Below are 27,500 nucleotides of genomic sequence, written 5' to 3'. Positions count from 1 at the left end.
GCCAGTCCTTTCCCATACCGAGTCACGTAGACGTCCAAAGGCTGCACTGGCCTTAACAATCCTGATGTTAACTTCATCATCTATGTGCACAGCGCGAGATAGTGTACTACCAAGGTAAGTAAACTTGTCAACGGCTGAAAGCTTTTGCCCATTCACAAAGATGGTTGGCTCAGTGTAGGGTTTCCCAGGAGCAGGTTGGTATAGGACTTCAGTCTTCTTTGTGCTGATTGTTAGGCCGAAGTTGTTGCAGGCTGAGGAGAGGTGGTCCATACTGTCCTGTAGATGTTTATTTGAGTCAGCAGCCAGAGCACAGTCATCAGCAAACAAAAGTTCTCGAACAGTGATTTCCTCCACTCGAGTTTTGGCTTGCATCCTCCGCAGATTGAATAGCCCACCGTCAAAACGGTAGATGAAGTTAATCCCAGTGTTGTGGTTCTGGAATGAGTCTTGCAGCATGGCAGAAAACACCATGCTGAAGAGCGTTGGCGCTAAAACGCAGCCTTGCTTCACCCCGTTTGTGATTGGGAACGGACCAGAGAGTTCTTGCTGGTCTCTGACGCTGGCCATCATGCCATCATGGAGTTTGCGCACAATGCCAATGAACTTGTCTGGACACCCAAACTTGGCCATGATTTTCCATAGGCCCTCCCGGCTGACTGTGTCGAATGCTTTTGTTAGATCAACGAAAGCCATATATAGATCAACATTTTGTTCTTGGCATTTCTCCTGTAACTGCCGGGCAGTAAATACCATGTCAGTGGTTCCGCGGTCTTTTCTGAAACCACACTGACTCTCAGGTAGCAGACCCTGGTCTAGGTGGACAATTAGGCGGTTCAGAAGGATTCTTGCCAAGATTTTGCCAGCGACTGATAGTATGGAGATGCCTCTATGGTTGTCGCAGTCCTGCCGATTGCCTTTCCTTTTATATAGATTGATTATAGTAGTGTCCTTGAACTCCTTGGGAACAGCTTCTAATTCCCACAGAGACTGGAAGAAGTCGGTCAGTTTCTCAACTAAGCGAGGCCCTCCAGCCTTGTAGATTTCTGCTGGAATGGCATCGGACCCTGGAGCTCTGCCTGACGAGAGGAGTGTTATGGCTTTGCTGGTTTCCTCAATGGATGGTAGAACAGCCAGGGACTGGTTTATTTCAACTTGAGGCAGTCTCGCAATTGCTTCCTCATTTATGCATGATGGCCGGTTGAGGACCGCGCTGTAGTGTTCGACCCATCTTGCAAGTATTTTGTGCTTCTCCGTGAGGAGAAGCATGACACACACACACACAGTGATACACACACACAGTGATACACACACACACAGTGACACACACACACACAGTGACACACACAGTCACACACACACAGTGACACACACACACAGATAGTGACACACACACAGTGACACACACACACACACACAGTGACACACACACACACAGTGACACACACACACACAGTGACACACACAGTCACACACACACAGTGACACACACACACAGATAGTGACACACACACAGTGACACACACACACACAGTGACACACACACACACACAGTGATACACACATTAGGGGGGTCCACGTTTCGCAAGCGTAGAGAAGGGAGGGAATGACCGTGGCCGAGAAGACCTGAAGCTTCGTGCGGAGCGACAGACCAGGCAGCTCCCACACAGCGTCACGCAACCGATGAAAAGATAATGCCGCTCGACTTAGCAGCCTTGTCTGCCGGAGGAGCTCACCGATGGGACTTTGCCCAGATCTTTCAAGGATTTGTGAGCTCCTCACACGATCCAGCCTGCAGGTTAAACCCAGGATGGATCGTAGGCAGGCCAGCCTCAATGTTTCTAACCGGCGAAGATTTTCCTATAGGGGGGGGGTCAACGTTTCGCAAGCGTTGAAGGGAGGGAATGACCGTGGCCGAGAAAAACCTGAAGCTTCGCGCGGAGCGACAGACCAGGTAGCTTCCACACAGCGTCACGCAACCGATGAAAAGATATTGCCGCTCGACTGATTCGGAGTGAGACCTCTGCCGTTAAACCGGAGCCGGTCATGAGCACACTGCCCAGGTTTGGGAAACTCTCCACTCTCTCCACTACTGCCCCATCACCGATTGGGAGTTGTGGGGGTGGAGTGTCCGATGGTACAAAACACCCAGGCAGACGCCCACCCAGACACATAGAGACACCCACAGAGGCACCCACAGAGAGACACACCGACACCCAGAGACCTACAGACACCCACACAGACACACCCACTGACACAGACACCCACAGAGGCACCCACAGAGGCACCCACAGAGAGACACACGGACACCCACAGAGACCAACAGACACCCACACAGACACGCACAGACACACCCACAGACACAGACACCCACAGAGACACCCACAGAGAGACACACCGACACCCACAGAGACCTACAGACACCCACCCAGACACATAGAGACACCCACAGAGGCACCCACAGAGAGACACACCGACACCCACAGAGACCTACAGACACCCACGCAGACATGCACAGACACAGACACAGACACCCACAGAGAGACACACCGACACCCACAGAGACCTACAGACACCCACACAGACATGCACAGATACAGACACCCACAGAGAGACACACCGACACCCACAGAGACCTACAGACACCCACACAGACATGCACAGACACAGACACAGACACCCACAGAGACACCCACACAGACACACCCACACAGCGTCACGCAACCGATGAAAAGATATTGCCGCTCGACTGATTCGGAGTGAGACCTCTGCTGCTAAACTGGAGCCGGTCATTAGCACACTGCCCAGGTATGGTACACTCTCCACTCTCTCCACTACTGCCCCATCACCGATTGGGAGTTGTGGGGGTGGAGTGTCTGATGGTACAAAATACCCAGGCAGACACCCACCCAGACACATAGGGACACCCACAGAGGCACCCACAGAGAGACACACCGACACCCACAGAGACCTACAGACACCCACACAGACATGCACAGACACAGACACCCACAGAGACACCCACAGAGAGACACACCGACACCCACAGAGACCTACAGACACCCACACAGACATGCACAGACACAGACACAGACACCCACAGAGACACCCACAGAGAGACACACCGACACCCACAGAGACCTACAGACACCCACACCGACACGCACAGACACAGACACCCACAGAGGCACCCACAGAGAGACACACCGACACCCACAGAGACCTACAGACACCCACACAGACATGCACAGACACACCCACAGACACCCACAGAGACACCCACAGAGAGACACACCGACACCCACAGAGACCTACAGACACCCACACAGACATGCACAGACACAGACACAGACACCCACAGAGACACCCACAGAGAGACACACCGACACCCACAGAGACCTACAGACACCCACACAGACACGCACAGACACACCCACAGACACCCACAGAGACACCCACAGAGGCACCCACAGAGAGACACACCGACACCCACAGAGACCTACAGACACCCACACAGACACGCACAGACACACCCACAGACACCCACAGAGACACCCACAGACACCCACAGAGACCTACAGACACCCACACAGACACGCACAGACACACCCACAGACACAGACACCCACAGAGACGCCCACAGAGACACCCACACAGACACACCCACACAGCGTTACGCAACCGATGAAAAGATATTGCCGCTCGACTGATTCGGAGCGAGACCTCTGCTGATAAACCGGAGCCGGTCATGAGCACACTGCCCAGGTATAATGGGAAACTCTCCACTCTCTCCACAACTGCCCCATCACCGATTGGGAGTTGTGGGGGCGGAGTGCCCGATGGTACAAAATACCCAGGCAGGTGCTTAGTTTTGGTGGGGCTGATGGTAAGGCCCCACCTCTTAGTGGCACGCTCCAGTCTCAGCAGCAGCGTCTCCAACTCCTCTTCTGAATGAGCAGCAATTACCAAATCATCGGCACACGTAACGTGGTTGACCAATAGGGAGCCATCCCTTGATCGCACCCGGGCGTCGATCAGCTCTCCCATTGTATCTGTACCAAATGGAAATTCCCCCGGTACAGCTATTGAAGGCTTCACGAACTACGCGGTCAAAATAGATGTTAAATAATGTGGGAGCCAGAGGACATCCCTGTCGCACCCCAAGGTGTACAGGGAAAGGCTCCGACTCCCGGCCACGTAGTTTTACCCGGGGCCCGCTCACCATCATGAAGGTCCTTAATGATCGTGAGCAGAGGGTCAGGGACTTCGAAAGCACGAAGAACAACCCAGAGCCCAGGCCTACTGATGGTATCATAGGCCTTGACCAGGTCAATAAAGCAGAGATGTAGGTCTTGTTGGAATTCCCTACACCTCTGCTGCAGCAGACGGACAGAAAATATGGAATCTTTTTGGGGCTCCGCAAGCCTCTCCTCAGCGTGCCTAGCAAGGCGATGTTGAATAATCCTTGCCAGGACCTTTCCCGGCCTCACACTGAGGAGTGAGATGCCCCTGTAGTTGTTACAGTCGGTGCGGTCCCCCTTCTTAAAGAGGGGGACCACCAGGGCATCCTTCCTCCAGTCCTGCGGAACCCGTCCAGTGGCCCAGACTGTTGCTGAGATGTCACGCAGGGCAGTCTGTGCGGCAAAAACAACTCAATGCCCATTGGCCTCTCCCCTCATGGCGTCTGTGACCATCACATCGGCTAAACGGGGGCTCTGGACGGGTGCGAGGGGCTGGTAACTCCTCCACCTTCAATAACTTCCCACTAAACCACGACTTAAACTTGAATATGTAACTCATAAGCTTGTGCCGGAGGCCCCGCGGGGACAGGCGTCTGTGACGTCTCCTGGCCAAAGGCCAATTGGCGGAGCCAGGAGATTGAATCTTCACCCTCGGGGCTCCTCCAGAAACAACAAAAAGCCGAGACACACACACACACAGACACAGACAGACACAGACACACAGACACACACAGACACACACAGACACACACAGACACACACAGGCACACACAGACACACACAGACACACACAGACACACACAGACACACACACAGACACACACACACACACAGACACACACAGACACAGACACACACAGACACACACACAGACACACCCACTCACCCACTCGCCCACTCACTCACTCACCCACCCACTCACTCACTCACTCACTCACCCACTCACCCACTCACCCACTCACCCACCCACCCACTCACCCACCCACCCACTCACCCACCCACCCACCCACCCACCCACTCACCCACCCACTCACCCATCCACCCACCCACCCACTCACCCACTCACTCACTCACTCACTCACCCACCCACTCACCCACCCACCCGCTCACTCACTCGCCCACTCACTCGCCCACTCACCCGCCCACTCACCCACCCACTCACCTACTCACCCACCCACTCACCTACTCACCCACCCACTCATCTACTCACCCACCCACTCGCCCACCCACCCACTCGCCCACCCACTCACCCACCCACCCACTCACCCACCCACCCACCCACTCACCCACCCACCCACTCACCCACCCACCCACTCACCCACCCACTCACCCATCCACCCACCCACCCACTCACCCACCCACCCACCCACTCACCCACTCGCTCACTCACCCACCCGCTCACCCACCCGCCCGCTCACCCACTCGCCCGCTCACTCGCCCGCTCACCCCGCCCGCTCACCCACTCGCCCACCCACTCGCCCACCCACCCGCCCACCCGCCCACCCGCCCACCCGCCCACCCGCCCACCCGCCCACCCACCCACCCACTCACTCACCCACTCACCCACCCCCCCACTCACCCACCCACCCACCCACTCACCCACCCACCCACTCACCCACCCACTCACCCATCCACCCACCCACTCACCCACTCACCCGCCCACTCACCCACCCACCCGCTCACTCACTCGCCCACTCACTCGCCCACTCACCCACCCACTCACCTACTCACCCACCCACCCACTCACCCACCCACCCACCCACCCACTCACCCACTCACCCACCCACTCACCCACTCACCCACCCACCCACTCACCCACCCACCCACCCACTCACCCACTCACCCACCCACCCACCCACCCACCCACTCACCCACCCACCCACCCACTCACCCACCCACTCACCCACTCACCCACCCACTCACTCACCCACCCACTCACTCACCCACCAACTCATCCACTCACCCACTCACCCACTCACCCACCCACCCACTCACCCACTCACTCACCCACCAACTCATCTACTCACCCACTCACCCACTCACCCACCCACTCACTCACCGTGTTCATAAGGAGAGAATGTGCCCGCATCAATGTTGATGTAGGGGTCGATCTTGATGGCCGTGACTCTGAGTCCACAGGCCTTGAGAATGGTTCCCACTGAGCTGGCGATGATGCCCTTGCCGATTCCAGAGATCACCCCGCCGGTCACCAGGATGTACTTCATGGTGAGCTGCTTCTGTGGACAAAGTTTTGGGGGTGGGGGGGTGAGAGAGGGGGTAGGTGAGTGGGTGGGGGGGGGTGGGTGGGTGGATGAGTGAGTCAATGGGTGAGTGGGTGGGTGAGTGGGTGGGTGGGGGGGGGTGGGTGAGTGAGTGGGTGGGTGGGTGGATGGGTGGGTGAGTGGGTGGGTGAGTGGGGGGGTGGGAGGGTGAGTGGGTGGGTGAGTGAGTGGGTGGGTGGGTGAGTGGGTGGGTGGGTAAGAGAATGGGTGAGGGACTGGGTGAGTGAGTGGGTGGTTGAGAGAGTGGGTGAGTGAGGGAGTGAGTGAGTGAGTGGGTGAGTGGGTGAGCGAGTGAGGGAGTGAGTGAGTGGGTGGGAGAGTGAGTGAGGGAGTGGGTGAGTGTCTGTGTGTGTGTCTGTGTGTCTGTGTGTGTGTCTGTGTCTGTGTGTGTGTCTGTGTGTGTGTCTGTGTGTGTGTCTGTGTGTGTGTGTAGTTATGTAATAAATGCCGTGATGGAGCAGTCAGGAGTTGCAACGTGTGTGTTGTGTGCCACTTGGTAACACGCTTCAAGGTGCGCTGAGTCTGCAGCTATCACAGCGATTGACATTATTAGAATTATTCTCATTTCTATGACTCACTCACTCACCTACACACTCACTCAGTCACTCACTCACCTACACACTCACTCAGTCACTCACTCACCTACACACTCACTCAGTCACTCACTCACCTACACACTCACTCAGTCACTCACTCACCTACACACTCACTCAGTCACTCACTCACCTACACACTCACTCAGTCACTCACTCACCTACACACTCACTCAGTCACTCACTCACCTACACACTCACTCAGTCACTCACTCACCTACACACTCACTCAGTCACTCACTCACCTACACACTCACTCAGTCACTCACTCACCTACACACTCACTCAGTCACTCACTCACCTACACACTCACTCAGTCACTCACTCACTTACACACACACTCAGTCACTCACTCACCTACACACTCACTCAGTCACTCACTCACCTACACACTCACTCAGTCACTCACTCACCTACACACTCACTCAGTCACTCACTCACCGACACACTCACTCAGTCACTCACTCACCTACACACTCACTCAGTCACTCACTCACCTACACACTCACTCAGTCACTCACTCACCTACACACTCACTCAGTCACTCACTCACCACTACCTCACCACCACCTCACCACTCACTCACCTACACACTCACTCACTCACCACTACCTCACCTACACACTCACCTACACACTCACTCAGTCACTCACTCAGTCACTCACTCAGTCACTCACTCAGTCACTCACTCACCACCACCTCACCACTCACTCACCTGCACACTCACTCACCCAGTCACTCACCCAGTCACTCACCCACTCACTCACCCACCCACTCACCCACTCACTCACCCACTCACCCACCCACTCACTCACCCACTCACCCACTCACTCACCCACCCACTCACCCACTCACCCACTCACTCACTCACCCACCCACCGACTCACCCACTCACTCACCCACTCACTCACTCACCCACTCACTCACTCACCCACCCACCCACTCACCCACTCACTCACTCACCCACTCACTCACTCACTCACCCACTCACCCACTCACCCACTCACTCACCCACTCACCCACTCACTCACCCACTCACCCACTCACCCACTCACTCACTTACCCACCCACTCACCCACTCACCCACCCACTCACCCACTCACTCACTCACCCACTCACTCACTCACTCACTCACCCACCCACTCACCCACCCACTCACCCACTCACCCACTCACTCACTCACCCACTCACCCACTCACTCACCCACCCACTCACCCACTCACCCACTCACTCACTCACCCACTCACCCACTCACTCACCCACCCACCCACTCACCCACTCACCAACCCACTCACCCACCCACTCACCCACTCACCCACTCACCCACTCACCCACCCACTCACTCACTCACCCACTCACCCACCCACTCACCCACTCACCCACCCACCCACTCACTCACTCACCCACCCACTCACCCACTCATTCACGCACTCACCCACTCACCCACCCACTCACCCACTCACCCACTCACCCACCCACTCACCCACTCACCCACCCACTCACCCACCCACTCACTCACCCACCCACACACTCACCCACTCACTCACCCACTCACTCACTCACCCACTCACTCACCCACTCACTCGGGTGAAATGGCTTCTCCTGTCGATTTGCCCGCCCAGTGAAGCCCCCACAACGCCTCCCGGTCTTAAATCGTGTGGCTGGATGACGAGGTCATCAACGTCATCATCATCATCATCATTGAACCCCATCACGATTCGAGATGCGAGGCGGGTGTGTGGGTGTGTGTGTCTCTGTGTGTGTCTCTGTGTGTGTCTCTCTGTGTGTCTGTGTGTGTCAGTGTGTGTGTGTCTCTGTGTGTGTGTGGCTGTGTGTCTGTGTGTGTGTCTGTGTGTGGGTGTGTGTGTCTCTATGTGTGTCTCTGTGTGTGTGTGGGTGTGTGTGTCTGTGTGTGTGTGTGTGTCTCTGTGTGTGTGTGTGTCTGTGTGTGTGTTTCTCTGTGTGTGTGTGTCTCTGTGTGTGTGTGTGTGTCTCTGTGTGTGTCTCTGTGTGTGTCTCTGTGTGTGTCTCTGTGTGTGTCTCTGTGTGTGTGTGTGTCTGTGTGTGTCTGTGTGTGTGTGTCTCTGTGTGTGTGTGGCTGTGTCTGTGTGTGTGTCTGTGTGTCTCTGTGTGTGTCTGTGTGTCTCTGTGTGTGTCTGTGTGTGTCTGTGTGTGTCTGTGTGTGTGTGTGTGCCTCTGTGTGTGTGTCTGTCTCTGTATGTGTGTGGCTGTGTGTCTGTGTGTGTGTCTGTGTGTGGGTGTGTGTGTCTCTGTGTGTGTCTGTGTGTGTGTCTCTGTGTGTGTCTGTGTGTGTCTGTGTGTGTGTCTGTGTGTGTGTCTGTGTGTGTGTCTGTGTGTGTGTCTGTGTGTGTGTCTGTGTGTGTGTCTGTGTGTGTGTGTCTGTGTGTGTGTCTGTGTGTGTGTCTGTGTGTGTCTGTGTGTGTGTGTCTGTGTGTGTGTGTCTGTGTGTGTGTCTGTGTGTGTGTCTGTGTGTGTGTCTGTGTGTCTGTGTGTGTGTCTGTTTGTGTGTCTGTGTGTGTGTCTGTGTGTGTAGTTATGTAATAAATGCCGTGATGGAGCAGTCAGGAGTTGCAACGCGTGTGTTGTGTGCGACTTGGTAACACGCTTCAAGGTGCAATGAGTCTGCAGCTATCACAGCGATTTACATTATTATAATTATTCTCATTTCTACGACTCATTCACTCACTCACCTACATACTCACCCACCCACCCACTCACCCACCCACCCACTCACCCACCCACCCACTCACCCACCCACCCACTCACCTACTCACCCACTCACTCACCCACCCACTCACCCACCAACCCACTCACCCACCCACCCACTCACTCACTCACCCACCCACCCACTCACCTACTCACCCACTCACTCACCCACCCACTCACTCACCCACCCACCCACTCACCCACTCACTCACTCACCCACCCACTCACCTACTCACTCACTCACCCACCCACCCACCCACTCACTCACCTACACAGTCACTCACTCACCTACACAGTCACTCACTCACTCAGTCACTCACCCACCCACTCACTCACTCACTCACCCACTCACCCACCCACCGACTCACCTACTCACTCACTCACCCACCCACTCACCCACCCACTCACTCACTCACCCACCCACTCACTCACCCACTCACTCACTCACTCACCCACCCACTCACTCACTCACTCACCCACTCACCCACCCACCGACTCACCTACTCACTCACTCACCCACTCACTCACCCACCCACTCACTCACTCACCCACCCACTCACTCACCCACCCACCCACTCACCCACCCACTCACCCACTCACTCACTCACCCACCCACCCACTCACTCACTCACCCACCCACCCACTCACCCACTCACTCACCCACCCACCCACTCACCCACCCACCCACTCACCCACCCACCCACTCACCCACCAACTCACTCACTCACCCACCCACCCACTCACCTACTCACCCACTCACTCACCCACCCACTCACTCACCCACCCACCCACTCACCCACTCACTCACTCACTCACCCACCCACTCACCTACTCACTCACTCACCCACCCACCCACCCACTCACTCACCTACACAGTCACTCACTCACCTACACAGTCACTCACTCACCTACACAGTCACTCACTCACTCAGTCACTCACCCACTCACTCACCCACTCAACCACCCAGTCACCCACCCACTCACTCACCCACTCACTCACTCACCCACCCACTCACTCACTCACTCACCCACTCACCCACCCACCCACTCACCTACTCACTCACTCACCCACCCACTCACCCACCCACTCACTCACTCACCCACCCACTCACTCACCCACCCACTCACCCACCCACTCACCCACTCACTCACTCACTCACCCACCCACCCACTCACTCACCTACACAGTCGCTCACTCACCTACACAGTCACTCACTCACCTACACAGACACTCAGTCACTCACTCAGTTACTCACTCACTCAGTCACTCACCTACACACTCACTCAGTCACTCACTCAGTCACTCACTCAGTCACTCACTCACCCACTGACTCAGTCACTAACTCACTCAGTCACTCACTCACCCAGTCACTCATTCACCAGTCACTCACCTACACATCCACTCAATCACTACATCAGTCACTCAGTCACCCAGTCACTCACTCAGTCACCCACTCACTCACCCAGTCACTCACTCACCACTACCTCACCACTCACTCACCCACTCACTCACCACTACCTCACCTACACACTCACTCAGTCACTCACCCAGTCACTCACTCAGTCACTCACTCAGTCACTCACCCACTGACTCAGTCACTCACTCACCCACTGACTCAGTCACTCACCCAGTCACTCACTGACTCACTCACTCAGTCACTCACTCACCACTCACTCACCTACACACTCACTCAGTCACTAAATCAGTCACTCACTCACCCACTCAGTCACTCACTCACGCACTGACTCAGTGACTCACTCACCCAGTCACTCACTCACTCACTCAGTCACTCACCTGCACACCCACCCACTCACTCAGTCACTCACTCACTCAGTCACTCACTAACCCAGTCACTCACTCACCCACTCACTCAGTCACTCACCCACCACTACCTCACCACTCACTCACCTACACACCCACTCACTCACCCAGTCACTCACTCACCACTACCTCACCACTCACTCACCCACTCACTCACCCAGTCACTCACCACTACCTCACCTACACACTCACTCAGTCACTCACCCAGTCACTCACTCAGTCACTCACCCACTGACTCAGTCACTCACTCACCCACTGACTCAGTCACTCACCCAGTCACTCACTGACTCACTCACTCAGTCACTCACTCACCACTACCTCACCACTCACTCACCTACACACTCACTCAGTCACTAAATCAGTCACTCACTCACCCACTCGGTCACTCACTCACGCACTGACTCAGTGACTCACTCACCCAGTCACTCACTCACTCACTCAGTCACTCACCTGCACACCCACCCACTCACTCAGTCACTCACCCACTGACTCAGTCACTCACTCACCCACTGACTCAGTCACTCACCGACTCACTCACTCAGTCACTCACTCACCACTACCTCACCACTCACTCACCTACACACCCACTCACTCACCCAGTCACTCACTCACCACTACCTCACCACTCACTCACCCACTCACTCACCCAGTCACTCACCACTACCTCACCTACACACTCACTCAGTCACTCACCCAGTCACTCACTCAGTCACTCACCCACTGACTCAGTCACTCACTCACCCACTGACTCAGTCACTCACCGACTCACTCACTCAGTCACTCACTCACCACTACCTCACCACTCACTCACCTACACACCCACTCACTCACTCACCCACCACTACCTCACGACTCACTCACCTACACACTCACTCAGTCACTAAATCAGTCACTCACTCACCCACTCAGTCACTCACTCACCCACTGACTCAGTCACTCACTCACCCACTCACTCACTCAGTCACTCACCTACACACCCACTCACTCACTCACCCACCACTACCTCACCACTCACTCACCTACACACTCACTCAGTCACTAAATCAGTCACTCACTCACCCACTGAGTCACTCACTCACCCACTGACTCAGTCACTCACCTACACACCCACTCACTCACCACTCACTCACCTACACACCCACTCACTCACTCACCCACCACCACCTCACCACTCACTCACCTACACACCCACTCACTCACCACTCACTCACCTACACACCCACTCACTCACTCAGCCACCACTACCTCACCACTCACTCACCTACACACCCACTCACTCACTCAGTCACTCACCTACACACCCACTCACTCACCACTCACTCACCTACACACCCACTCACTCACCCACCACTACCTCACCACTCACTCACCTACACACCCACTCACTCACCACTCACTCACCTACACACCCACTCACTCACCACTCACTCACCTACACACCCACTCACTCACCACTCACTCACCTACACACCCACTCACTCACTCAGTCACTCACCTACACACCCACTCACTCACCACTCCCTCACCTACACACCCACTCACTCACTCAGTCACTCACCTACACACCCACTCACTCACTCAGTCACTCACCTACACACCCACTCACTCACCATTCACTCACCTACACACCCACTCACTCACTCAGTCACTCACCTACACACCCACTCACCCACTCAGTCACTCACTCACCCACTGACTCAGTCACTCACTCACCCACTCACTCACTCAGTCACTCACCTACACACCCACTCACTCACTCACCCACCACTACCTCACCACTCACTCACCTACACACTCACTCAGTCACTAAATCAGTCACTCACTCACCCACTGAGTCACTCACTCACCCACTGACTCAGTCACTCACCTACACACCCACTCACTCACCACTCACTCACCTACACACCCACTCACTCACTCACCCACCACCACCTCACCACTCACTCACCTACCTACACACCCACTCACTCACTCAGCCACCACTACCTCACCACTCACTCACCTACACACCCACTCACTCAGTCAGTCACTCACCTACACACCCACTCACTCACCTACCTACACACCCACTCACTCACTCAGCCACCACTACCTCACCACTCACTCACCTACACACCCACTCACTCACCACTCACTCACCTACACACCCACTCACTCACCCACCACTACCTCACCACTCACTCACCTACACACCCACTCACTCACTAAGTCACTCCCCCACCACTACCTCACCACTCACTCACCTACACACCCACTCACTCACCACTCACTCACCTACACACCCCACTCACTCACCACTCACTCACCTACACACCCACTCACTCACCACTCACTCACCTACACACCCACTCACTCACTCAGTCACTCACCTACACACCCACTCACTCACCACTCACTCACCTACACACCCACTCACTCACTCAGTCACTCACCTACACACCCACTCACTCACCACTCACTCACCTACACACCCACTCACTCACCACTCACTCACCTACACACCCACTCACTCACTCAGTCACTCACTCACCCACTCACCACTCACTCACCTACACACCCACTCACTCACCACTCACTCACCTACACACCCACTCACTCACCACTCACTCACCTACACACCCACTCACTCACTCAGTCACTCACCTACACACCCACTCACTCACCACTCACTCACCTACACACCCACTCACTCACTCAGTCACTCACCTACACACCCACCCACTCACTCAGTCACTCACTCACCCAGTCACTCACTCACCCACTCACTCAGTCACTCACCCACCACTACCTCACCACTACCTCACCACCCACTCACCTACACACCCACTCACTCACCCAGTCACTCACTCACCACTACCTCACCACCCACTCACCCACTCACTCACCCAGTCACTCACCACTACCTCACCTACACACTCACTCAGTCACTCACCCAGTCACTCACTCAGTCACTCACCCACTGACTCAGTCACTCACTCACCCACTGACTCAGTCACTCACCCAGTCACTCACTGACTCACTCACTCAGTCACTCACTCACCACTACCTCACCACTCACTCACCTACACACTCACTCAGTCACTAAATCAGTCACTCACTCACCCACTCAGTCACTCACTCACCCACTGACTCAGTCACTCACCTACACACCCACTCACTCACCACTCACTCACCTACACACCCACTCACTCACCCACCACTACCTCACGACTCACTCACCTACACACTCACTCAGTCACTAAATCAGTCACTCACTCACCCACTCAGTCACTCACTCACCCACTGACTCAGTCACTCACTCACCCACTCACTCACTCAGTCACTCACCTACACACCCACTCACTCACTCACTCACCCACCACTACCTCACCACTCACTCACCTACACACTCACTCAGTCACTAAATCAGTCACTCACTCACCCACTGAGTCACTCACTCACCCACTGACTCAGTCACTCACCCAGTCACTCACTCACCACCACCTCACCACTCACTCACCTACACACCCACTCACTCACTCACTCAGCCACCACTACCTCACCACTCACTCACCTACACACCCACTCACTCACCACTCACTCACCTACACACCCACTCACTCACTCACCCACTCACCACTCACTCACCTACACACCCACTCACTCACTCAGCCACCACTACCTCACCACTCACTCACCTACACACCCACTCACTCACTCAGTCACTCACCTACACACCCACTCACTCACCACTCACTCACCTACACACCCACTCACTCACCACTCACTCACCTACACACCCACTCACTCACTCAGTCACTCACTCACCCACTCACCACTCACTCACCTACACACCCACTCACTCACCACTCACTCACCTACACACCCACTCACTCACCACTCACTCACCTACACACCCACTCACTCACTCAGTCACTCACCTACACACCCACTCACTCACCACTCACTCACCTACACACCCACTCACTCACTCAGTCACTCACCTACACACCCACTCACTCACTCAGTCACTCACCTACACACCCACTCACTCACCATTCACTCACCTACACACCCACTCACTCACTCAGTCACTCACCTACACACCCACTCACTCACCACTCACTCACCTACACACCCACTCACTCACCACTCACTCACCTACACACCCACTCACTCACTCAGTCACTCACCTACACACCCACTCACTCACCACTCACTCACCTACACACCCACTCACTCACCACTCACTCACCTACACACCCACTCACTCACCACTCACTCACCTACACACCCACTCACTCACTCAGTCACTCACTCACCCACTCACCACTCACTCACCTACACACCCACTCACTCACCAGCACTAAAACAGGAAGTTACTTCTCCCCAATAACATTCCTTAAATCATCAAATAGAGCTAGTAAAGATCTACAACAACATCCGTGATTCAAAACGGAATGTTCAACATCGCATCGATTACATTCGTAAAAATTAACCCGTAAAAACAAAGTGTTTCACTCTAAATCCTTTATATGCGTGGCGGCTAGAGTCCTCTCGTCCTCTGGCTTGAGATGGCTGCCACCTATGGGTCAGATGATTGTCTGCCACCATTAAGCAATTGGTAATTACATATTTAATTATTTTTCCATAAAAAGTGTAAAATTTTAGAAAAAATTTTTCACGAAAATGAATTGTCACGCACAACGAGTCTGTGTGCAAGACGTCAGCTCGATTGGATCACGGGAAGTGGGTTAAAACACGACCGAAAGATTTGCACGGTCGTAAGCAAGCAAGTGAACTTAATATAAAGGATTTTTTAAAAAAAAGTCTCTCACTTTGACAAAATATTCGATGGTTCTTTCGGTAACTTCACGCAGATCTAAAACATATAACGAGTTTAAAAGAATAAAAATAAAGTGAATTAAAAAAGTAAAAATAAAAGTTCACCACTTGAGCACGCAAGCAAGCAAGTGAACTTAATATAAAGGATTTTTTTTTAAAAAAGTCTCTCACTTTGACAAAATATTCGATGGTTCTTTCGGTAACTTCACGCAGATCTAAAACATATAACGAGTTTAAAAGAATAAAAATAAAGTGAATTAAAAAAGTAAAAATAAAAGTTCACCACTTGAGCACGCAAGCAAGCAAGTGAACTTAATATAAAAGATTTAAAAAGACCAAAAGCTGGTTTCCTGTATCCGTTTGGAATTGATCACAAAGCTACCAGCGAATGGAATCATTTCAATCCATCTCCATCGATTCTCTTCACTAGCCTGGGCCAGTAGTCATTGGCTCTGCGTTGAGACTTCAACGCCATCGAAATCAATTCAGTGTCCTTGTTGGCAAGCGTGGTCTGGTCGGTCACTGCTGACGGATGTGTTTGAGGGAGAGAATTCAATGTCCCTTTGATGTTCTTTTAAATCTCGTCCAATATGATAACGGCGCAAAAGCGATTGATCCGATCAGGGCTGTCAATATTAGGGTGGAATATCGCACCACAAATATTCAAAGATGTTCAAAATGTCCCCCCCCCTCCTCCTCCTCCCCAATATATCGAAATAAAAATGATAACCCGTCAAAACAAAGTGTTTCACTATAAATCCTTTAAATGCGTGGCGGCTAGAGTCCTCTCGTCCTCTGGCTTGAGATGGCTGCCACCTATGGGTCAGATGATTGCCTGCCACCATTAAGCAATTGGTAATTCAATATTAAAAAATTTTGTCCTAAGAAGTGTAAAATTTTGGAAATTTTTTTTCACGAAAATCCATTGTCACGCACAACGAGTCTGTGTGCGAAATGTCAGCTCGATTGGATCACGGGAAGTGGATTAAAAAACGACCGAAAGATTTGCACGGTCCTAAGCAAGCAAGCAAGTGAACTTGATATAAAGGATTTAAAAAAAAAAAGTCTCACTTTCACAAAATATTTGATGGTTCTTTCGGTAACTTCACGCAGATCTAAAACATATAACGAGTTTAAAATAATAAAAATAAAGTGAATTAAAAAGTAAAAAATGATAACCCGTCAAAACAAAGTGTTTCACTCTAAATCCTTTAAATGCGTGGCGGCTAGAGTCCTCTCGTCCTCTGGCTTGAGATGGCTGCCACCTATGGGTCAGATGATTGCCTGCCACCATTAAGCAATTGGTAATTAAATATTTAAATTTTTTGTCCTAAAATGTTGAAAATTTTCACGAAAATCAATTGTCACGCACAACGAGTCTGTGTGCAAAATCTCAGCTCCATTGGATCACGGGAAGTGGGTTAAACAACGACCGAAAGATTTGCACGGTCCTAAGCAAGCAAGCACGCAAGCAAGCAAGTGAACTTAATATAAAGGATTTTTAAAAAGCCTCTCACTTTGACAAAATATTCGATGGTTCTTTCGGTAACTTCTGTGTGTGTGTATCTGTGTGTGTGTATCTGTGTGTGTGTATCTGTGTGTGTCTATCTGTGTGTGTCTATCTGTGTGTGTGTATCTGTGTGTATCTGTGTGTGTATCTGTGTGTGTGTGTCTGTGTGTGTGTATCTGTGTGTGTGTATCTGTGTGTGTGTATCTGTGTGTGTGTATCTGTGTGTGTGTGTCTGTGTGTGTGTGTCTGTGTATCTGTGTGTGTGTATCTGTGTGTGTGTATCTGTGTGTGTGTATCTGTGTGTATCTGTGTGTGTGTATCTGTGTGTGTGTATCTGTGTGTGTGTATCTGTGTGTGTGTATCTGTGTGTATCTGTGTGTGTGTGAGTGGTAGGTGTGTGTGTGTGTCTGTGTGTGCGTGAGTGGTAGGTGTGTGTGTATCTGTGTGTGTGTGAGTGGTAGGTGTGTGTGTATCTGTGTGTGTGTGAGTGGTAGGTGTGTGTGTATCTGTGTGTATCTGTGTGTGTGTATCTGTGTGTATCTGTATGTATCTGTGTGTATCTGTGTGTGTGTATCTGTGTGTGTGTATCTGTGTGTGTGTATCTGTGTGTGTGTATCTGTGTGTGTATCTGTGTGTATCTGTGTGTGTGTATCTGTGTGTGTGTATCTGTGTGTGTGTGTATCTGTGTGTGTGTATCTGTGTGTGTGTATCTGTGTGTGTGTATCTGTGTGTGTGTATCTGTGTGTGTGTATCTGTGTGTGTGTATCTGTGTGTGTGTATCTGTGTGTGTGTATCTGTGTGTGTGTATCTGTGTGTGTGTATCTGTGTGTGTGTATCTGTGTGTGTGTATCTGTGTGTGTGTATCTGTGTGTGTGTATCTGTGTGTGTGTATCTGTGTGTGTGTATCTGTGTGTGTGTATCTGTGTGTATGTATCTGTGGTGTATCTGTGTGTGTGTATCTGTGTGTGTGTATCTGTGTGTGTGTATCTGTGTGTGTGTATCTGTGTGTGTATCTGTGTGTATCTGTGTGTGTGTATCTGTGTGTGTGTATCTGTGTGTGTGTATCTGTGTGTGTGTATCTGTGTGTGTGTATCTGTGTGTGTGTATCTGTGTGTGTGTATCTGTGTGTGTGTATCTGTGTGTGTGGTATCTGTGTGTGTGTATCTGTGTGTGTGTATCTGTGTGTGTGTATCTGTGTGTGTGTATCTGTGTGTGTGTATCTGTGTGTGTGTATCTGTGTGTGTGTATCTGTGTGTGTGTATCTGTGTGTGTGTATCTGTGTGTGTGTATCTGTGTGTGTGTATCTGTGTGTGTGTATCTGTGTGTGTGTATCTGTGTGTGTGTATCTGTGTGTGTGTATCTGTGTGTGTGTATCTGTGTGTGTGTATCTGTGTGTGTGTATCTGTGTGTGTGTATCTGTGTGTGTGTATCTGTGTGTGTGTATCTGTGTGTGTGTATCTGTGTGTGTGTATCTGTGTGTGTGTATCTGTGTGTGTGTATCTGTGTGTGTGTATCTGTGTGTGTGTATCTGTGTGTGTGTATCTGTGTGTGTGTGAGTGGTAGGTGTGTGTGTGTCTGTGTGTGTGTGAGTGGTAGGTGTGTGTGTATCTGTGTGTGTGTGAGTGGTAGGTGTGTGTGTATCTGTGTGTGTGTCTGTGTGTGAGTGGTAGTGAGTAGTAGTAATAGTATCTATGTAATAGTATCTATGTAATAGTATCAGTAGTAATAGTACCAGTACTATTAGTACCTGTGTGGTAGTTGTGCCGCTTCTGAGGTGAACTCCGCTGTAGTATCTAGCTAGCTAGCTGTAGTATCTATGTAGTAGTATTAGTATCTATGTAGTAGTATCTATGTAATAGTATCTATGTAATAGTATCTATGTAATAGTACCAGTACTATTAGTACCTGTGTGGTGGTGGAGCCGCTTCTGAGGAGAACTCCGCTATAGTACCTAGCTAGCTAGCTGTAGTATCTATGTAGTAGAATTAGTATCTATGTAATAGTATCTATGTAATAGTATCTATGTAATAGTACCAGTACTATTAGTACCTGTGTAGTGGTGGTGGAGCCGCTTCTGAGGAGAACTCCGCTATAGTATCTAGCTAGCTAGCTGTAGTATCTATGTGTGTGTCTATGAGTATTAGTAGTATCTATGTAATAGTATCTATGTAATAGTAGTATCTATGTAATAGTATCAGTAGTAATAGTACCAGTACTATTAGTACCTGTGTGGTGGTGGAGCCGCTTCTGAGGAGAACTCCGCGTCGCACTTTCTAACGGAGCCGCGTGGAGCGCGCCAAGGCTGCCCTGACGTCACTTCCTGTGGGGGAGGGGGAGGGTGGGACGTCACTTCCTGTGGGTGAGGGGTGAGTGGGGGAGGGGTGAGTGGGTGGGGGTGAGAACGTCACTTCCTGTGGATGAGGGATGGGGGAGGGGTAAGGGGGTGACGTCACTTCCTGTGGGTAAAGGGTGAGTGGGGGAGGGGTGAGGGGGGTGGGGGGGTTGTAACGTCACTTCCTGTGGGTGAAGGGTGAGTGCGGGAGGGGTGAGGGGGGTGAGGGGGTGGGCGGAGAACGTCACTTCCTGTAGATGAGGGGGGGAGGGGTGAGGGGGGGTGAGGGGGTGGGGGTGAAAACGTCACTTCCTGTGGGGGAGGGGTGAGAGGGGTAAGGGATGGAGGGAGGGGTGACGGTGGAGTTTAGGGGGTGGTAGTTTGTACGTCACTTCCTGTAGGTGAGGGATGGGGGGAGGGGGGGCAACGTCACTTCCTGCGGGTGAGGGGTGAGTGGGGGAGGGGTGAGGGGGGTGAGGGGGTGGGGGTGTAAACGTCACTTCCTGTGGGTGATGGGTGAGTAGGGGAGGGGTGAGGGGGGGGGTGAGGGGGTAGGGGTGTAAACGTCACTTCCTGTGTGTGAGGGGGGATTCGGGGAGGGGCTTAGCTCTAGGGGGAGGGGCTTGGCGCTAGGGAGAGGGGCTTAGCGCTAGGGGGAGGGGCTTAGCTCTAGTGGGAGGGGCTTAGGGCCACCATGTATCTGTTGATTGCCCTGTGAGAGCCGTGGGTTCTCTCTGTAGCGGAGTGACGTTTTTTTTAATTTAAATTAATTTTTTTATTTTAATAATTAAAATGTTACGCTTTGGTTATGTCGCTCAAGTCACGTGGTACAAATAATAATAAATAATGACGACCGCTTGTGTAGCGATCGAAACATTGTGAGTTTTTTAATTAAATTTATTTTAAAATTTTAATAATTTAAATGTTACGCTTTGGTTATGTCGCTCAAGTCACGTGGTACAAATAATAATAAATAATGACGACCGCTTGCGTAGCGATCAAAACATCGTGAGTTTTTTATTTAAATTTATTTTTTTATTTTAATAATTAAAATGTCACGCTTTGGTTCTGTCGCTCAAGTCACGTGGTACAAATAATAATAAATAATGACGACCGCTTGTGTAGCGATCGAAACATCGTGAGTTTTTTATTTAAATTTATTTTTTTATTTTAATAATTAAAATGTTACTCTTTGGTTATGTCGCTAAAGTCACGTGGTACAAATATTAATAAATAATGACGACCGCTTGTGTAGCGATCGAAACATCGTGAGTTTTTTATTTAAATTTATTTTTTTATTTTAATAATTAAAATGTCACGCTTTGGTTCTGTCTCGAAAGTCACGTGGTACAAATAATAATAAATAATGACGACCGCTTGTGTCGCGAGAGAAACGTCGTGAGTTTTTAAATTAAATTAAGTTTTTAATTTTAATAATTTAAATGTCACGCTTTGGTTCTTTAGCTAAAGTCACGTGGGAAGAAATGAAAAATATCTCGAATAATTTATTTTATTATTTTATTCCATCTTCGTTACTTTACCGAAAGAACCATAGAATACACCACGTGACACCTTCACACTGTACACCACCACGTGATACATTGACACTGTACACCACCACGTGACACCTTGACACTGTACACCACCACGTGGTACATTGACACTGTACATCACCACGTGATACATTGACACTGTCCATCACCACGTGGTACATTGACACTGTACATCACCACGTGGTACATTGACACTGTACACCACCACGTGGTACATTGACACTGTACATCACCACGTGATACATTGACACTGTACACCACCACGTGATACATTGACACTGTACACCACCACGTGGTACATTGACACTGTACATCACCACGTGACACCCTGGCACTGTACATCACCACGTGGTACATTGACACTGTACATCACCACGTGACACATTGACACTGTACACCACCACGTGACACCTTGACACTGTACATCACCACGTGACACATTGACACTGTACACCACCACGTGGTACATTGACACTGTACATCACCACGTGATACATTGACACTGTACATCACCACGTGACACCCTGGCACTGTACATCACCACGTGACACATTGACACTGTACACCACCACGTGACACCTTGACACTGTACATCACCACGTGGTACATTGACACTGTACATCACCACGTGGTACATTGACACTGTACATCACCACGTGACACATTGACACTGTACATCACCAGTGAGTGAGTGACTGAGTGGGTGAGTGAGTGGGTGAGTGACTGAGTGAGTGGGTGACTGAGTGGGTGACTGAGTGGGTGAGTAAGTGAGTGAGTGACTGAGTGAGTGGGTGACTGAGTGGGTGAGTAAGTGGGTGAGTGAGTGAGTGGGTGAGTGAGTGGGTGAGTGAGTGAGTGGGTGACTGAGTGGGTGAGTAAGTGGGTGAGTGAGTGAGTGGGTGAGTGAGTGGGTGAGTGAGTGACTGAGTGAGTGGGTGACTGAGTGGGTGAGTAAGTGGGTGAGTGAGTGAGTGGGTGAGTGAGTGGGTGAGTGACTGAGTGAGTGGGTGAGTAAGTGGGTGAGTGACTGAGTGAGTGGGTGACTGAGTGGGTGAGTAAGTGAGTGAGTGACTGAGTGAGTGGGTGACTGAGTGGGTGAGTAAGTGGGTGAGTGAGTGAGTGAGTGGGTGAGTGAGTGGGTGAGTGAGTGAGTGAGTGGGTGACTGAGTGGGTGAGTAAGTGGGTGAGTGAGTGAGTGGGTGAGTGAGTGGGTGAGTGAGTGAGTGACTGAGTGAGTGGGTGACTGAGTGGGTGAGTAAGTGGGTGAGTGAGTGAGTGGGTGAGTGAGTGGGTGAGTGAGTGAGTGACTGAGTGAGTGGGTGAGTAAGTGGGTGAGTGAGTGGGTGACTGAGTGGGTGAGTAAGTGAGTGAGTGACTGAGTGAGTGGGTGACTGAGTGGGTGAGTAAGTGGGTGAGTGAGTGAGTGGGTGAGTGAGTGGGTGAGTGAGTGAGTGAGTGACTGAGTGAGTGGGTGACTGAGTGGGTGAGTAAGTGGGTGAGTGAGTGAGTGGGTGAGTGAGTGGGTGAGTGAGTGAGTGAGTGACTGAGTGAGTGGGTGACTGAGTGGGTAAGTGGGTGAGTGAGTGAGTGGGTGAGTGAGTGAGTGACTGAGTGAGTGGGTGACTTAGTGGGTGAGTAAGTGAGTGAGTGGGTGAGTGAGTGAGTGGGCGAGTGAGTGACTGAGTGGGTGAGTGAGTGAGTGGGCGAGTGAGTGACTGAGTGGGTGAGTGACTGAGTGGGTGAGTAAGTGAGTGAGTGGGTGAGTGAGTGAGTGGGCGAGGTGAGTGACTGAGTGGGTGAGTGAGTGGGTGGGTGACTGAGTGAGTGGGGTGAGTCAGTGAGTGACTGAGTGAGTGAGTGAGTAGGTGAGTGAGTGACTGAGTGGGTGGGTGAGTGAATTCAGCGCGAGAATCGATTCTGATTATCCCCACTCCAATCGATAACATCCTCGGAATCGATTCCGTGGCTAACGCTTGAACCCAATGGGATTCGGTGCAAAAGTTGGTGGCTGCGCTAGGAATCGGAATCGGAATCGCGAGTTTTTGCTTTCAATGTTATCGATTCGAGGAGTCGATTCGATTCCTCGGTCACGTGGATTTGTTGACGGCGGTCGTCATGGAGACGGCGGCGCGCGACAGAGAGGTGAGGGGTGAGTGGTGGGATGAGTGGTGAGGTGAGGGGTGAGTGAGTGAGTGAGTGGTGAGTGTGGTGAGGTGAGTGGTGATTGAGTGGTGAGTGGTGAGGGGTGAGTGGTGAGGGGTGAGTGGTGAGTGAGTGAGTGGTGAGGTGAGTGGTGAGTGGTGAGTGAGTGGTGAGGGGTGAGTGGTGAGGGGTGAGTGGTGAGTGAGTGAGTGGTGAGGTGAGTGGTGAGTGGTGGGTGAGTGGTGAGGGGTGAGTGGTGAGGGGTGAGTGGTGAGTGAGTGAGTGGTGAGGTGAGTGGTGAGTGGTGAGTGAGTGGTGAGGGGTGAGTGGTGAGGGGTGAGTGGTGAAGTGAGTGAGTGGTGAGTGAGTGGTGAGTGGTGTGGTGAGTGGTGAGTGGTGAGGGGTGAGGTGAGTGGTGAGTGTGGTGAGTGGTGAGGTGAGTGGTGTGGTGAGTGGTGTGGTGAGTGGTGAGTGAGTGGTGAGTGAGTGAGTGGTGAGTGAGTGGTGAGTGAGTGGTGAGGGGTGAGTGGTGAGTGAGTGAGTGAGTGGTGAGTGGTGAGTGAGTGGTGAGTGGTGAGGTGAGTGGTGAGTGGTGAGTGGTGGTCTCTATGAGTCTCTATGTGTCTCTATGTGTCTCTGTGTGTCTCTGTGTATCTCTGTGAGTCTCTGTGGGTCTCTGTGTGTCTCTGTGTGTCTCTGTGGGTCTCTATGTGTCTCTGTGTGTCTCTGTGTGTCTCTATGTGTCTCTGTGTGTATCTGTGTGTCTCTATGTGTCTCTGTGTGTCTCTATGTGTCTCTGTGGGTCTCTGTGTGTCTCTGTGTGTCTCTGTGTGTCTCTATGAGTCTCTATGTGTCTCTATGTGTCTCTATGTGTCTCTGTGTGTCTCTATGTGTCTCTGTGTGTCTCTATGTGTCTCTATGTGTCTCTGTGTGTCTCTATGTGTCTCTATGTGTCTCTATGTGTCTCTGTGGGTCTCTGTGTGTCTCTGTGTGTCTCTGTGTGTCTCTGTGGGTTTCTGTGTGTCTCTGTGTGTCTCTATGTGTCTCTGTGGGTCTCTGTGTGTCTCTGTGTGTCTCTGTGGGTCTCTGTGTGTCTCTGTGTGTCTCTATATGTCTATGTGAGTCTCTGTGTGTCTCTGTGAGTCTCTGTGAGTCTCTGTGTGTCTCTGTGTGTCTCTGTGTGTCTCTATGTGTCTCTGTGTGTCTCCAGGATGTTTCCAGGCTGGAGATCTCCCCCCAGAGCCCCTCCCCTCGACCTGCCTCCCCTCACCCGGCACAGACAGCCTGCAAGCAGAGGTGAGGAGTGGTGAGTGGTGGTGAGTGGTGGTGAGTGGTGGTGAGTGGGTGGGTGGGGGTGAGTGGGTGGGTGGGTGGGTGAGTGGGTGAGTGGTGGTGAGGAGTGGTGAGTAGTGGTGAGTGGGTGAGTGGTTGGGTGGGTGAGTGAGTGGGTGGGTGGGTGGGTGAGTGGGTGAGTGAGTGAGTGAGTGGTGGGTGGGTGAGTGAGTGAATGAGTGGTGGTGACTGGTGGTGAGTGGTGGTGAGTGGGTGGGTGGGTGAGTGGTGGTGAGTGGTGGTGAGTAGTGGTGAGTGGGTGGGTGGGTGGGTGGGTGAGTGGGTGGATGAGTGGGTGGGTGAGTGGGTGAGTGAGTGGGTGAGTGGGTGGGTGGGTGGGTGGGTGGGTGAGTGGGTGGGTGGGTGAGTGAGTGAGTGGGTGAGTGGGTGAGTGGGTGGGTGGGTGAGTAGTGGTGAGTGGTGGTGAGTGGTGGTGAGTAGTGGTGAGTGGGTGGGTTAGTGGGTGAGTGGGTGGGTGAGTGGGTGGGTGGGTGAGTGAGTGAGTGAGTGGGTGAGTGGGTGAGTGAGTGAGTGGGTGAGTGAGTGGGTGAGTGAGTGGGTGAGTGGGTGGGTGGGTGAGTGAGTGAGTGGGTGGGTGGGTGAGTGGGTGAGTGAGTGGGTGAGTGAGTGGGTGGGTGGGTGAGTGAGTGGGTGGGTGGGTGGGTGGGTGGGTGAGTGAGTGGGTGGGTGGGTGAGTGGGTGGGTGGGTGGGTGAGTGGGTGGGTGGGTGGGTGGGTGAGTGGGTGGGTGGGTGGGTGAGTGGGTGGGTGGGTGAGTGACTTGGTGAGTGAGTGAATGGGTGAGTTGGTGAGTGAGTGACTTGGTGAGTGACTTGGTGAGTGACCCCGTGAGCCCTCCCTCCCCTCCCCCCCCTCTTCAGCTCCCTTCACCTTCGGCCCACAATGCACTGGGATCTCGAGCCGACCGACCAATCAGAGGCTGCCGCTCGCCCCGCGCGGCCTGCAGGAAGTCTCCCAGAATGCACCGGGGGGGCAGCTGCTGCTTCCTGCCGCGTCACTCACCAGGCACACGGACGCCAGGTAGACAACAACATCAACCACAACATCAACAACAACAACAACCCCCAGATAGACACAGAGACACACAGAGAGACACACAGAGAGACACAGAGAGACCCATAGAGACACACAGAGACACACAGAGACTCACAGACACACACAGAGATACACACAGAGACCCACACAGATACACACACAGAGACACACAGAGACACACAGATATTCACAGAGACTCACAGAGATCCACACAGACCCACAGAGACCCACAGAGACACACAGAGACCCACAGAGACACACAGAGACCCACAGAGACCCACAGAGACACACAGAGACTCACAGAGACACACAGAGACCCACAGAGACACACAGAGACTCACAGAGACCCACAGAGACTCACAGAGACACACAGAGACCCACAGAGACACACAGAGACCCACAGAGACCCACAGAGACACACAGAGACCCACAGAGACACACAGAGACCCACAGAGACACACAGAGCCCCACAGAGACCCACAGAGACACACAGAGACACACAGAGACTCACAGAGACTCACAGAGACACACAGAGACTCACAGAGACACACAGAGACACACAGAGACATACAGAGACCCACAGAGACACACAGAGACCCACAGAGACACACAGAGACCCACAGAGACCCACAGAGTTGAACCTCCTCTCCCCCCCTCCCCACACCCCCCTCCCCCTCCCCCCTCCCCAGGTCTCTCTTCTCGCGAGAGTCGTTTGCGTCGACCACCATCAGCCTCTGCCTCAGCGACAGCCAATCAGTGGCCAGCGGGCCGCCCTCCTCCGATTGGGCGGTCTCGCCGGTGGCCCCTCCCCTCCCCCTCAACAACCACCACAACCACCACAACAACAACAGCAACAACAGCAACAACAACCACCACCACCAGCCACGTCTAGCAGTGCCGCCCATCCACTCCTCCAACAACGCCTTGCTCCCCGCTGCTAGTTGTGGCGGTTGTGGTGGTGGTGGTTGTGGTGGCCGTGGTGGTTGTGGCCGTGGCGGTGGTGGCGTTGGAACACAACCACAACCACAACAACCACAACCGCAGGAGCAGCCGTCACCCGCGACCGCCGCTCCCTCGACGGCCGTCGCGA

General features: G+C 52.5%; 2 protein-coding genes across 7 annotated transcripts in view; one reads left to right on the top strand and one right to left on the bottom strand.

Moving 5' to 3' along the window:
• Positions 1 to 20,342, bottom strand: part of LOC144738318 (CTP synthase 1-like) — a 68,528-nt gene extending 48,186 nt beyond the window's left edge. The window contains exons 1-2 of one of the 6 annotated variants that reach the window (XM_078621329.1): positions 20,222 to 20,342; positions 6,298 to 6,475 (exon numbers count right to left, since the gene is read on the bottom strand). In XM_078621329.1, the coding sequence (XP_078477455.1) occupies positions 6,298 to 6,463 (166 nt within the window). In that variant the 5' untranslated portion in view covers positions 6,464 to 6,475; positions 20,222 to 20,342. Of the gene's footprint in view, positions 1 to 1,733; positions 1,830 to 6,297; positions 6,476 to 19,743; positions 19,814 to 19,901; positions 20,173 to 20,221 lie in introns of those variants that run through there. The other 5 variants (XM_078621332.1, XM_078621333.1, XM_078621330.1 and 2 more) reach the window with 5 other exon arrangements.
• Positions 20,343 to 24,436: 4,094 nt separating this feature from the next.
• The window catches only part of LOC144738299 (uncharacterized), a 3,592-nt gene continuing 528 nt past the window's right edge, over positions 24,437 to 27,500 (top strand). Inside the window, exons 1-3 of the mRNA XM_078621305.1 lie at positions 24,437 to 25,319; positions 26,236 to 26,395; positions 27,100 to 27,496. Of these exons, the coding sequence (XP_078477431.1) occupies positions 25,235 to 25,319; positions 26,236 to 26,395; positions 27,100 to 27,496 (642 nt within the window). The 5' untranslated portion in view covers positions 24,437 to 25,234. The remainder of the gene's footprint in view (positions 25,320 to 26,235; positions 26,396 to 27,099; positions 27,497 to 27,500) is intronic.

This window comes from Lampetra planeri, chromosome 81, assembly GCF_965212315.1.
Source record: "Lampetra planeri chromosome 81, kcLamPlan1.2.h2, whole genome shotgun sequence".
Classification (NCBI taxonomy): Eukaryota; Metazoa; Chordata; class Hyperoartia; order Petromyzontiformes; family Petromyzontidae; genus Lampetra; species Lampetra planeri.
The sequence above is the reverse complement of the archived record's forward strand: the minus strand, read 5'-3'. Positions and strand labels throughout refer to the sequence as shown.